This window comes from Camelus ferus, chromosome 5, assembly GCF_009834535.1.
Source record: "Camelus ferus isolate YT-003-E chromosome 5, BCGSAC_Cfer_1.0, whole genome shotgun sequence".
Taxonomy (NCBI): Eukaryota; Metazoa; Chordata; class Mammalia; order Artiodactyla; family Camelidae; genus Camelus; species Camelus ferus.
This window is the reverse complement of record NC_045700.1, coordinates 69,917,598-69,932,040: the sequence shown is the minus strand read 5'-3', so window position 1 is coordinate 69,932,040 and position 14,443 is coordinate 69,917,598. Positions and strand designations below refer to the sequence as shown.

The following is a 14,443-nucleotide window of genomic DNA, read 5'->3' as shown; positions in this document are numbered from 1 at the left end:
AGACGCATTTAAAAAAAAAAAGTCCAAAGAGGTAAGATTTGCATGCCAGTCTTTCTCACACAGGGGTCCCTGGGGCAAGGGCGTTTAAAGCTAGTAAGTGGGACTGTCCCATTGCCCCAGAAGTTGCCCAGACCCATTTACTTGCTTAGCCCTGGATTGTTTCACTTCTAATATCATAAAAGTGAAGCCAGATTTTACATATGCACATACACACATACATATTTTATTTCATTGCTGAACCATCTGAGACTAAACTGCAGACTTTGTACATTTCATCCCTGATCAGCACAGATCTCCCAAAAGCAAGGCTCTTCTCCCTCATAACCACAGTACAACGATCACACTCAAGAAAATTAACTTGGATGTAACACTATTTCCTCATATATAACCCATATTCAAATGTCTCTAATTATACCAATAATGTTCCTCATAGCTGTTTTTTTCCCAATCAATCCAAGATTCGATTCAGAATCATACATTGTATTTAGTTGTCACATCTCTTTAGAATCTTTTCATCTAGGACACTTCCCCAGTCTCACTTTTCATGACATTGACATTTGTAAAGAGGATGGGCTAGTTGCTTTACAGAATTATCTTCAATTTAGATTTGTCTGTTTCCTCGTGATTAGATTCAGATCCAACATTTCTGGCAAAACTAGAATGTAGGTGATGTTGTATCCTTCTCGCTGTTACATTAAGGGACACAAAACATCTCTTTAGATTTATTCTATGTGTTATTATTTGCTTTATAAGTGATGTTAAATTTCATTATTTGGTTAAAGAGGTGTCTGCTAGATTTCCCCATTGTAAAGACACCTTTTCCCTTTGTAAAGAAGTAGCTTGTGATACTTTGAGACTGTGTGTGAAGGCAGCTTTTAAACAAACAGCAAGAATGTGTTGAACATGAAATAAAGATCACGTTCTCTGAGATTAAGACAAGGTCTCAATCACAGATTACTGGGTTTCGCCCTCACTAGAGCAGTCCCTGCTGATTTGGAGAAAGAGTGAGAGAAAGAACAGAGGTGGAGGGCAGGATGTGCTTTCTGGGGCATTATCATCCCCCCCCCCCATTACCCTCTAACTACCATCTGGAGGGGGCTGCTTTGTACTTTACCACCCTGAGGAGCCATGTGATTGTTATTTCTGCTTAGAAAAATTGCTTTGTGGTTGGAATCTGTACCCAATAGTCCAATGAGCTCTAAAGCTGGGGTCTCCCTAGTGAGAGCCTTGGGACTGAGAGCTGGAAGGACCTTGCAGCCTTAGTCTTTCTTCTATCTCAGGAGCCCATCAATAAGATGAGAATAACAACAACCACTGTTCAGTTCCTCCCAGTTCTTGGAGGTTCCCCAACCAACAGCCACTACTCTAGTCAAGAGTAATCCTACCTTGGCTGTGGCAGATACTTGCCCCTTAGAAGTGGTGAAAAAGAGAGACAGACTTGAGAATGAGGGGCATAAACTATCCTAAACACCAGGAGCCAACAACAAAGTTAGAAAAGATGTTCCTTCTCTTCCTTACTGATCCAGATTCTCACTCATGCTTTGTCTCCTTTTGCTTTTGAAGAGAATAATGCCTCAGGCCAGAATGGGACCCCACCACTGTCCCTGCTTAAAGGAAGAAAAAGTCCAGAGAGCCACAGGGGTCTGGACAGCCCCAGGACATCAGGCCGCAGCAGCCCCACGGGCCCCTCCAATGTGAGAATGGGCTGGGGGGACATTCTCAGCAGAAGGACAAGGTAATCATTCCTGGGGTGCGTGGATGCACACCTTTGGCTTGTCTGTGGCTCTGGGCTCAATTTATTCATCTTCCAGGGCCACACGTAAGCTGTCTGAAAGCCACCCACTGAAAAGGGGAAATCGGCAATGTTTCCAACGATGTCAGTGGGATTAGTGTTAGCCACGCATATTCCTCAAGAGTCAGTACATGTGTTCAGGGTTTTCTGCACCAACACGCACTGCCAAGCTGTTCTGTGCTTTCCTCACTCCTGGCAGCAGCATGAGATGACACAGCTCCCTGCACTCACCAGGGAGACTCGCTACTCGGTTTAGCCTGGCATTCTCAAAACTAAGCCGTGACCCTCCCCCGGGGCAAGGGAGCCTGGGGACCCTGCCAACAGGAAGAGTCCCTGGGGAGGTGTCACCCTCCGGTCCAGGGCAGAGTCTGAGGCATGTTCACAGAGGGAGAAGGACTCTGAATTTCTGAAAGGTGAAGGAGGCAGGGCCACACCCTCCATGACTTAGCCCCACTCGGAGTTCTTCTCCCTAAGAGCCAACAGTCCAGGAGGAAACCAAGACAGTGCGGTAACAGTTTCCATGGAGGCTTTGATTTAAAGGCAGCACATAAAGCAAAAATTGCTTAGAGTCCAAATTACCCCTGAAAATCCCTTAGGGAGGTGCCATGCTGGAGACCAACAAACCATTTTCTAGAAAGCACAGCCCAATGGCTGCTTCTCCCTCATCAGAGGGTGGGCGGCTTTCTCCAGATGAAGGAGATGGTGTGTGCTTGGGTACCAGACAGTGTACGGAAAGTATCTCTGATAACAGCAGAATCACACTCAGGGCCATGAGAAACTCACACTCTGAGAGGAATGTGGCAACTGAGGGCCACCAGGAAGACAACAGATACCACATCTTTCATTTCATCTCATGCTTGCTCAGAGACAGATGCCTCCCTCTCCCCCTGCCTCAACCCGAGCATGTATATTTGAAGCCTTGTAAGTGTCAATTCAATACCTGGATCAGTAACTACATTATGTGTTTGTAGCGTCTCTGTTTAAGGCTGAAATGGTCAAAATCAAATTCTCTATCTCTCTCTCCCTCCCTCCCTCCAAAGAAACTTACCGACTATTTCAAGATGGAATCTTCCTTTTACAATCCCCCCGCTTCCCCTCCCTGTTATACTTTTGTGAGAATGATGCCCTCTTAACTTTGAGCAAATGAATCAAACTTTAGGTACAGTCATATTAGCGCCAAGGGTATTCCTAGGAGGTTGCAAAGCCCAGGACAAATGACACTAGATGCACAGACACGCAGACACACACACCCTACTTTGGACATCTTTATAAAAAGAATCTGATTAGAATGAATGCCAGGGCCATAACTATGACAAGAATGCAGCCCGAAGCCTCAAGTGTGCAGGCTGAGTGTATGTAAATCAGTGTGTGTATGAAGGCATATGTGTGTCTGAGGGTACGTATGTGTTTGTATGCCTATGAGTGCATGTGTGTGCATGCCTCATGAGTGCGTATATGCATATGTGTGCATGCCTCAGTGTAAACATGTGTAAGTCTGTGTTTCTGTGTGTGTGCCGTGCCTCTGTGTATGTGTTTACGTACTTGTAAGTGTCCACTATCGCTGATGGCCAACTCTACTCCTGACATTTTGCCTTGGAAATAGGGAAGATAAAGTTACAGAAACACTTTCAATCTTTCTAAGTAACTCAGGGAAATACTGCTTCCTTCTCCTCCTTGGCCTGAGCGCCCTAGAATCACTAAGCAGTCCCAGCATCTGCATAGGGCACGGCTGTGCTGCAGGGTACCGCACAGCAGCATGTGACAGAGCAGGAAGCAGAGGCTAGAATCACTGAGCCCTGCACACAGGGGCTGAGCTGCACACACCTGGAGGACTGGACTCCCTTTCCTCCGCACAAGGTGCCCCTCACCTGCCTCACCTCGGCCCTGTAGGGCTGCCTGAGACCAGAGGATCCCCCTTTTCCAGACCCTCACAAAAGGCATGACATAGGCTAGTGGCAGCCCCATCCGGTTCATCCCACATGGATTCCAGGTGAGGGGCCTAAACAATGGCCCTGCTCTGCTGAATCCCAGGAATGGGGCTGACCTTGCACCCAGGCAAGCACATAAGCACATGCACCTGCCCGAGGGGGATTCGGGGAGCGCAGTCCAGGTTCAGCCTCCCTCCCCTTCACTGGTGCTAACACTGCCCATGCTTGTGCTTCTTTTCAAGAAAATTCCAGAGACCCCACGCTGGGACACTTCTTGCTGGGTCCAGATGGGGAAAACATCTGCCTGTCCCTCCCAGGGCTGACCCAAACCGAGGAGCTTCTGCCAGCTGAAGGTAAGATGATACATCCCAGGTCAGCCTCATTTTCACAGGGGGGAGATTTTTACCTGCAGCTTCCAAACTTCCCAGCAGCAGAGACATCATTAAAAACAGACGCAAGTCAGCCAGTTTCTCCCCTCTCGCTGACACAGACAGAGGTGCTTCTGCAGCTCAGACACAATAACCCAATGTTTGCATAACAAGTTTGCTCTTGCTGGAGCATCTGGAGAGAGACGTTCCCGTGGAATAGCTTTGGAGTAGGCCTAATGTGCCGTGCTGATGCCTTGATGAGGATGATAAAACCCTTTTGGTATTTGCCCAAACTAAACATTGCCTTTTCTCTTCTTCCCAACCGCCCTCCAGAGGTGGAGGTGGCTAATTGGTAATCCAATCAGGTACCCTTGTTATGTGCATTGGTTCATTGCTGCGAATCATCTGGCTCCTGACAGATATCAAGGCAGTTTCCAAAAACCCTTCTGGCATGTTCACTTTTTGGAAAAGAGATGCTGGCTCTGAGCAATAACCATCTTGCAAAGGGGGAAAAAAAATGAAGTCAGAGGGTGATGAGTGTCAACCACCCAGGAACCATCATGTGTATGCATGAGTTGTCCAGCCAGCAGGCCTCCTGACTGGGGAGATTGAAATCTGCACTCATTTGGTGGGTTATGTCATGACTGCCTTAATAAAAAGAGCATGGATTTGGAGTCAAGAGATTTGAGCAGCCCTGGCTTGTCCTCTGTGTTGTCAGATGACTTTGGGTCAGTCTTTTCCTGTGTCCAAGATTCCTCATGCATCTGAAATCAGAGGATCCCACTCCTCCATCAGCAACTGAGAAGTTCCCTGACTACTGCAGCACTTTACATGTTGTATCTGTTGCTGTGGAAGTAGCCACCTACTACGTGTGTTTCCAGAAACTAGAATGCATTCGGTTCCAAATTCAGCATGACAGCACTTCCATCACCAGCTGGGCCATCTCATGATATGAATATAAAAATAACTCAGCTTGGAATTGGCGGAAGCAGGAGTGAGACAGGTGGAGGCCAGTCAGTGGGACACAGCTGGTACAACAGCTGGAACACAAATATGATGCTGTTCACCTGCTGCACATTTGTCCACTCTTTTCCAAGAGAAATAGTCCCCTTTTGGCAAAGCAAAAGCCAGAAGCAGGAAAGGAAATATTTAGCTTACATATTTAAGTTTGTCGTCACATCGCCAGTATCATGTTTAGGTCATTTTGGTATCCCTGGCACTTAGCATAGTCCCTGACACATACAGAGCAGGAGCACAATAAATGTTCATCAAAATCTTCCAATAATTTCCACACAAACAAAAGAAAGAGAGAGAGAAATGAAACTCAGGCTGAATAAATTGAGACTTGCCTGCCATTTGTCCCAGTCCCATGAACAATGTATTTAATCCTACTTGCCTCTCAAACCTAAAGTCATTCACTGTGAGCTTGTTGAATAAATGAATAAATGAATCATCAAACAGCCAGCAGCCAGCCAGCCAGCCAGTCAGTCGGTCGGTCACTGGCCTCTCTCTAGCCTTTCCTCCATCTACAGCTGGTGTACCTCCCGTCCTGATGGTGACTGGATAGGGCCCTGGAAGGCAGGGCAGAACCTTAAACCCATATCTCCCTACACAACAGGTCCAGCTTTCTAAAAGTCTCTATTAATTGAAAGGCTTGTTTTATTTTGTTTTGTTTGAGAAGCAGTATATTGAAAAAAATTTTCAACTCCTGCAAAAGATTTGCTCCAACCACACCAAATTCTTTGCAGCTGTTTGTTCATCTTGCTCAACATCCCCACCCTACTCTTCCTGTCTCACCTCCCACTACATTCAAGCCCATCCTTTTACCATCTGTTTAATGGCCCAAAAATTCAATCTTCCTTCTCTTATCTCCCAGCCTTTGCCCATGTTGCCCTCAAATATTTAGAACAGTTTTAAATTCCAGGGTCAAGCACATCTTTTATGGGACACTGTCCTTAATAAGTTCACCTATCTCACAGAACTGCCCCAATGTAGCCTCAGCCCATTCATCTCTCTCAATCCCACGTTTGTGATTATTGTATTTATCTGCATCTGTTTTCTGTTTAACTCCCAAATACATTATAAGTCCCAGAGAACCTCTTATCTTTATCATATGTCCAAGAAACACATGTTGATTGATGGAATACCCCAGGTGCCACAAAGGAAAGTTTGGGGGGGGGGGTCATAGTTGTTAGTTTTTTTAATTTAAAAAAATCTTGGGTAAAGGAGAGAATATGATCTGTCTGATCTTTCTGAGACTTTCAGACTCTGTCAACATCTATTTGGAAATGAATTCTTAAGCAATTAGATCATGGTATCTTGCTTTCAGATAGCATAGAGAAATGAATATAAACCTTCAGAAGGAAAAAAAAGATTTGAAAACTTGAGCTGGAATTTGACCCTCTTGGTCATGTTGGGATATTGCAACACTTAGAAAATTCAAAGGCTTAAGAAAGTAAAAATTAACTTGGAAGGATAAAAGTCAAAACATTGGCTATGCTCTCCAAATTGCTTATCCTTGATTCAAATCCTTCACCTATTCTCCTAGTCACGGTGGCAGCAATAGAAGTTTTCTTTCAGAGGTTTTCTATTCAGAAGTTTTTTATTGCAAGACATTCAAGGATGTCTGTGCCAATGCTTCAGTTTGGGATTCTAGGTCCCATGCAAATTTAAATTCTTTATCTCTTTCAGAGTTTCCAGTTGACACTTGTTCTTGTCCTAAATGGATTTCTAGCCCCAAAATATGCCTTGGTTTTTTGGCCATTTAATTAGCATCCTTTCTCTTACAACTCTTTCTTGGTGTGATGGTTTTAAAATATGTCTACAAATTCTTTGACACTTATTCCTTCAAAAGGGGGAGCCCAATTCTCTTCCCCTTGAGTATGGGCAAGACACAGTGGCTCACGTATAATAAAGAAAGAATATGACATAAGTGACAGTGTGTGATTTCTGAGACTACCTTAAGAGGAGACAGTCCAGTACCAGTGAAACCTCCAGATGACTGCATCTCTGCTTGGCATTGTAACTGCAGTCTCAATGCAGAATCACAGAGCTAAGCCACTCACAGATTCCCAAAGAAATTCCCAAAGAGATATAATAAAGGTTTATTGCTTTAAGTCACCAGATTTGGGGGTAATTTGTTTTCATAATAGATAATATACTTGGTGTCATTTCCTGAAGGTCTGTAATTTGGTAAACAGAAAGATGAAGCGTCCAAGAATATCCTAGCTGGTCTCAAAACACCGATTATTTGGGGGCAAACATATGCTAAGTGGTTGACTTTCCCTGTGTCCTCTTGATTTGTCATTTGTGATAATTGGTTGTGGGGACCCATGGGTAAAAGGATCCTCCCATGTTGTGGATATTTGACAAAGTATGATTTTCCTTGAGTAGCCTTTCTCTTAGCAGCTGTTGCCTTAGTGAAAATGCCTGGAGATTTTCAAGTAGAGAAATCTGTCAGATGAAGAAGCAAGAACTCTGCATTAAATGCCCGAAGTCTTGGGTTTTATTCTCAGCACTACCACCTGTGATTCCTGTGATCATGGGCAAATGATTTCACTGCTTTGGAACTCAGGTTCTCCATATGGAAAAAGAGGAATTGGGATTAGATCCAATCCTCCCGGTGTATGTCCCATAGAATTCCAACTCCAGGCATTTTGGAGAAAGAAAAAAAAAAACAAAGTTTCTGAGGCCAAATAAGTTTGGAAACTAGTGGGCTAAAGCAAAGCAGATTCCTTACTGCAGGACTTCACAGAGCTCTACAATTCTGACGTGGATTACGGCTCAAGATGAGCATATGCAATGTTTCCCAAACCTATTTGACCCCTGAATCCTTCCTTGTTTTTAACAAAGCATCATGTCCATCTAAATAGTTTTTGGAACACACTTTGGAAAATGCTAAACTAATGATTTCTAAGGCTCCTTCCAGCTGTAATGCTATATGTTACTTAAAAACAAACAAACAAACAAACAAACAAAAAAACCCTTTCCCATGGAGACTCTCCCCAAGGAGACTCTCCCCATAGGGCAGTTCTGTTGTCTAAATCCTGAAGCAGGATCTCAGCCATTCAGTAATTCATGACTGTTCTTGTTTTCACTTTCCAAACATCAGTTCGGAATCACTGAGTCCACAATCCCTCCATTTTGGAGTAAAAAGAAGTAGAGGAAAGTAGGAGGAAGCCTGAGTGGCAATAAGGCCCTTTTGCCCAATCAGTGTTTGTTAATAATCCATAAGCAATCATGTTGGTGGACGAACCAGGTCTCAAGTGTTGGAATAAGGAAAACATAGTTGGATATGGCCGCCTGGCACCCAGCATTTCCTTCAGGGACCTTCCTGTACTGCAGAGGCTGGGAGGCTAAAGACCACATTTCCCAGATAACCTTTGCAGTTCGGGGGCTGGAAGCAAATTAGGTGGTGCCAAGTATATACACCTGCACAAGATTTGAAGGGCAGAAGTGAGGCGCTTCAGCTAACTGCTGGCAGGCGAGCTCGTGAAGACCGTGTCAAGAGGCAGTTGCTGCAGCAACTTTGTAAGTGCTGAGTTCTCTTCAGTAGCTCCGTCTCTTCCGAAAATACCTGGAGGTTTCTATTCTCCTGACCCATATACTCTCCTCTCCTTGCAGAAATTAGGGATGATTCCCACGAGGCTCAGCATGGGGCTAATTTGGGTCCGGCACAAGGACTCCAAGGCAGTGCTAACTGTGCCTGTCGGGACTTCAGAGAGAAGAGGGTCCTTCCCCTCACAGTAGGGAGACCAGCACAGCATCAGCAGCCCACTCTGGAGTGTTCCGATGGCCACCCACAGAGAGCCACCAAAGCCACTGGGGAGTCCCCTTTCCTTTGACAAAAAACCTCTCATGATTCCTCCAAGTACAAAGACACCCCTACCTCAAATTTGGCTGAAAATGTAATGTTATCACCACTTCATGCCTTCCAAAGAAGAAAAACTTCAAAAATAATAGTTCTCTCTGAATCTGCTGGAAATTCTTTTTTTAAGGAAAAAGTCGATATGAAGTGTTGAAGAATATATAATTCCTCTTCATTTTTTGCATATGTACTCGTATTTTTTTCTTACAGAGCCTGTGAAGCTGTGACTTCTACCTCCCTTGCATTTTTTTCTGTTTCAGAGAACCCTAGGGTCAAGAGGGAACGTAGGCATCACCTCCAACAGTGTTTAGGCAGTGAAGAATTTTATCAAATGACTTTCTGAGGACACCTACAGATAAAATGGATGAAAGCAGAGCTGCCTGGTTGAAGTGAGGATGGTCTGACTGTGTCCTCCCCCAACTTCTTCACAGCCCAGCTAATTCTTTCTCTCCCAAAATGGTTCTTGGGAGTGGGGTCTCTGAAGAACCACTAGAACTATGAGACCACAGTTTGAAAATTCTCATGTTATGAATAAGGAAGCTGAGGCCCAGAGAGGCATGGTGATTTGCTCAGTCACACAGCTTCTGTGTGGCAAATCTAAGGCTCAAACCCAGATCTTCCTGCACCTACTTAAGCCAAAGCTCTTCTCATTAAATCTTACTGCCTCTGGTCCCTCTTGTCTAAGGGGGGACTTCACTGTAACACCTCACCTAACCACCTCAGCCCACAATGATGGCTACTATCTACCTGGGTCTCTCACTAGGCACTCCTTCACTTCCTTTATCTTTTTTACTCTTTCTGATTCTCCTCCAAGATTTAAAATTCCTGTGGATAGATCTTCTACTTTTGAATATCCCAGAGAACACCATAGGTGCTCCCAGAACATTGCCCATAAATATTGATTAAAACTGTGAGTAGCAAAGACTTTAATTGTTCTCCAATATCCATTTTCCATTATTTTTTATTAATAGAATCCCCTACCCTGAGGTTTAGCTGAACACATGGCTACCCGGCTAGAAATTACATTTCCCAGCCTCCCCTGCAGCCAGGTATGGTCATGTGACTGAGTTGTGGCTGATGAAATGTGAACAGAAGCAACATGTGCAACTTCCAAGTCATTTCCTTGGCAAGGAAATCACTTGCCCTCCTCTTCCTCTTTCCCCTTGGACTTGGTTGTAGTGGTGAAGTAGCTTCAACCATGTGGAAGAGGGTAATAGTTCAGGGCATGATGAAGCCGTAAGATATAAAGAACCACAGTACCCAAATAACTTCATGGATCAGAGTTACCCTGATCTGCCCACCTCCCTCTGGACTCTTACCCGAAAGAGAAATAAATGTTTACCTTTTAGAGTCTCTTTGTTACAGCAGCTAACCATGTTCCTTAACAAATATAATGCAACTATAATAATACCTGCCATGCTAGTTTGCATTTGCTTTCTGACCATCAAATCAGATCATTTTTGCAATACATCTAGTAAAGTAATAAGTTAAATTCCAGTGTAAAATATTATTGGACCTAAAAGAGAGAAGACCCATTATATTGTGTCCAACTCCTTAGATCAAATAGATGGACTGCCCATCATGTCCAAGGGACAAGGAAGGATGTTAATAAAATCAAGAGCAAACATGCTCAGGTACTTGTCATCTCATTCCACCATCCCAATAATCCTACGAAGGGAGTATTTTCATTCACACATCATAGGTGAGCAAACTGAAACTCAAGGAGTTAACCCCCTTGTGCACATTGATTATGCCTGCTGAGCAGCTGAGCGTCTTCATTCCCAGGCTACCTATCACGGGATTGTGTTCTTCTTATCCCACTTGCCAGGGCTCAACACCAGGCCCTGTGGCTGCAGCCCTCAAGGACCTCACAGCCCACGTGAGAACAGATTCACAAATAACTGACATTCCCTGACAACAGAATGAAGTGAGTGCTGTAACAGAGGCCTAAACACCACGATGCAGGGAAGGAGTGATTAATTCTAACCTGGCGGACGAGAAAGGATTTTTGCAGAGGAATCCCCATTTGTATTGACCTTAAAGAAACTGGTAGAAGCGAATAAACAGAGAAGAGAGAAAGACATGACCAGTCGAGGAAGCAGCATGAACAAAGGCAAAGAGAGAGGAAAGCAGAGTGCACGCGGGAAATGATGAGTAGCCTGTAGGAATGCTCCGTGGAGGGGCTTCATGCGGGAAGATGGGGCTGAAAGTCAGGCCAGGGCCAGGCCAGGGGAGGCCTTGTGTGCCAAGGGAGAACTGAAATGCTGCTTTTTAGGCAATAAGAAATCACAGATGCTTGAGGAGGGATGTTATGTGACCCAATATGTGTTCCAGTGTGAAGGAACAGGCAAGAGAAAAGGCCAAGTGCTCCGGTTACTGCAGAATCATCCAGACAACAGCTGATGAGGGCCTAGATGGGAGGCAGTGGACAGACGCAGGAGACACAGCAAAGGGACAATCCCCGGGGCAGCCGACTGGATGTGGGGATGCCACCAGACACCCTGAATCTGAGCAGCCAGTGACAAGACCGTTTGTAGAATCTCTTTACAAATCTGGCTACAATTCTCATTTCCAATATTCTACTCAAATTACTGTTTCTCTGTTTTCACTCTCAGTTAAGAGGACTACTCTGGGGGTGGGGGAGGTACACATATGTGTCATGTACTGTAATTAAGATAAAACAACAATCAAGGCCTCAGGGCCAGAGTTACCCCGTGGCACACACAGGGCTGCAGCCCCCTCCTGCGTGGCACTCAGCTCCCGTACCTCCCTTGATTTAAGTCAAACTCCTACCAACACACATAAAAAATAAACTTCAGTGTCGTGTGCCTCTGAGCTTGTCATGCACTGTGGCTGTTTTCAGGCTTATGTGCTCCTGGGGAAGTGACTGAGCTTCCTAGCAGACAACTGTGCTAAATAGTAAGAATTCTAAGGAAAACCGTGATAGCAGATTTCTTGGGAGCTGTGAGTAAGGAAGCAGCGAGGCGGGCAGCAGTGATGGAAAGTGTTTGTATAACCCTCCTGTACCTTCTCACCCTGACACACATTGAGCTTTCTCTTTCATGATTGTTTTAGCCTCTTTTTCCCTTCCAACCACCGACCACTCAATTCTTTGAGGGAAAATTAACATTCATTATGCAATTTATCTCTCTCCTTTTAATCCAGAGTGTCTGTCTCCAAGGTCCCTACTCAATAATTAATGTTTGTTCTCATTTCCCATTCTCCAGAGCATCTATTCTTGAACTGTAGGGTCAACACTTAACACTAATTATGGCTTTTTTCTCTCTCCAGTGTTGGTTCTCAGAATCCCAAGTTGCCCTGCTCAGCCTAAGCTCTGTGTGTGTATGTGGCTGTATGCATGCGCACCTGAGGTGGGGAGGCACCAGGCAGCAGGCTTTTCCAAGCCCCACCACAGTTCAGCAAATCAGTAAACCAAACATTTTTTTTTTGGCAGTATCTCCAGTATATGTATTATCAGCAATGAAATAATGAAGTATAAATACGTACACACATACATGCGCACACACATATATACACACATACGTGTATTTGGAAACGAGTTGGGGGTAGTTAGATAGATCTCAAGATTTTTTTCAGATGTATTCAATTCCCTCTGATCTTTTTCATCCCCATTTCTATTTCCTTGATATCTCATACCTCTCTCTCTCTCTCTCTCTCGACCTTTCACACACACACCAAATTTCCCATTAAAACTGTCCTTCCGTTTCGGAGCCACTCTTTACTCTACCTCTCCCTTAACTGCCTTGCTCTGGTGTGTCATCCTCATTCTCTTCAGCCCTTAAAACAGCATTATTTTAACTAGTTTTCATTTGATTGACAAGTACAGCTAGGAGAATAATTCTTACCCAAGGCGACTCTAAGAGATCTCAAAAAACAAACAAAAAAAATTCATCAGGGCTATGCAAAAGCCAGTCTGTCTTTTTGGCTGGAATCAGATGGGCTAGAATCCCTCCTGCCTCCCTGGTCTAGCCTCTGAATTTGCACTGCAGCTGGAAGCTGGGGCTCCTCATGCTTGTCTGTCATCCCCCATCGCTGCACATCTGCTGTTCAAATCTGGGCATCTCCTCACGGCAGGTGTCAGGCATTAACTATTTCATGCTCTTGCTCTGTCAAAAGCTCTCCTCTCAGAACTTAAGCATCACAGCACCTGCGGTGTTTCACCCTTCAACATCTTAAATAAAAATACTATTTTCTCCAATGCTTTTTAAATCCTAGATCAACCTTCCCTCCATGATAGCAGTTTAGGGTTGTCAAAACAATCTAATTCATTACGAGGCTGAGGCATCAAGGCATCCACTTTGTTTTCCCCTGTCTTGGGGTAAGGAAAATAGCTTTTTTTTCCTCAAGACTTTTTCACGTTCACAGGTAAAACCCTTATTGTTTTTCAGCCTATGAATCTACCAATTCAAATACCAGCCATGGAAAGGGGTCGTCTAGTATTCAACATCTTCTAAAAGGTAAAACTGTCCCCTAAAGAGTCACTTTTACTTCTCCTCTATGTCATTTGACTCACATACATATTATTTCATACCTCGACCTCCAGAAACACACAATTTCTCCCCAAATATAGTAGTAAGTAGGAAAGAAAACGTATCTCTTGGAGAGCCTGAGAAATGGAGTATCCTCAAGAGTTACTTGTGGGGAGCCCTGTGTGCTACGGTGTGAGTGTGAGTGTTAGGGGAGAAGAAAAGTGAACCAAATGCTTGTGCTGAGCTGGACCAGGAAGGAGAATCTGCAGGGTGTCCTGTGGGTCCTGCAGGTCATACGCTGTACAATTCACATTATAATGAGGTAGGCACTGCCTCCCAGAGTTGTGCACAGTTCAATCTGCACATCCACAAACTAGAAAACTGCCTGGAAAAGGCTCTCAGGCTTGTATTCTAAGTGGAGGGCTGAGGCCAGTTCTCTTTTTTCAAGCTTCCTCTTCTATTTCGCTTCCCCGATGGAGAAATAAGCAAAAACTGGGAGTGCAGGTTGACTGTAGTTCATTCTCCACCCACTGCCATTGCTGCTTCTGCTTCATACCAATGGGAAAGGATGATTAAGTAAAGACTTTCTCTCAATCCTAAAAATAGTCTTTGATTAATAGAGAAATGTGTGTGGTCTTCCTCACTGCTTATTTTGGGGCAGGCAGTGATGAATCCTGCATGAGGGACCTGCTAGAGTAACAGGAAGCAATGCCACAGATCAAGGGCTGGAGCCAGAGTTGGGTGGAGGACACTGTTTTTGCTGGAGACTGCAAAACTAGAAGGAAAAAGGGCACAATCATATGTTTGCCAGTCTCAAAATCTATTAAGCAGAGAAATACTTGGGAGCCTGGCATTCTGCATTGCCCCTCTCGCCATTCTCCTTGAAGGGACATCCTGACCATGGTGGGAAGAGTTGCAGTGTCAGTCATGTTCATTCTCACTTGTTCGTTGGAACTGGGCCAGAACGGCTCTTAATAGGAGCCCTCTAGTGAAGGATG

The 14,443-nt window shown here is 44.6% G+C and overlaps 1 protein-coding gene and 1 long non-coding RNA gene across 2 annotated transcripts in view; one reads left to right on the top strand and one right to left on the bottom strand.

Annotated features, from left to right (window-relative positions):
- The window catches only part of KIAA2012 (KIAA2012 ortholog), a 109,413-nt gene that overhangs the window by 30,313 nt on the left and 64,657 nt on the right, over positions 1-14,443 (top strand). The window contains exons 10-13 of the mRNA XM_032480058.1: positions 1,564-1,700; positions 2,434-2,464; positions 3,963-4,073; positions 13,365-13,433. Coding sequence (XP_032335949.1) covers positions 1,564-1,700; positions 2,434-2,464; positions 3,963-4,073; positions 13,365-13,433 — 348 coding nt within the window. The remainder of the gene's footprint in view (positions 1-1,563; positions 1,701-2,433; positions 2,465-3,962; positions 4,074-13,364; positions 13,434-14,443) is intronic.
- The window catches only part of LOC116663745, a 101,750-nt gene that overhangs the window by 78,636 nt on the left and 8,671 nt on the right, over positions 1-14,443 (bottom strand). The window lies entirely within an intron of this gene.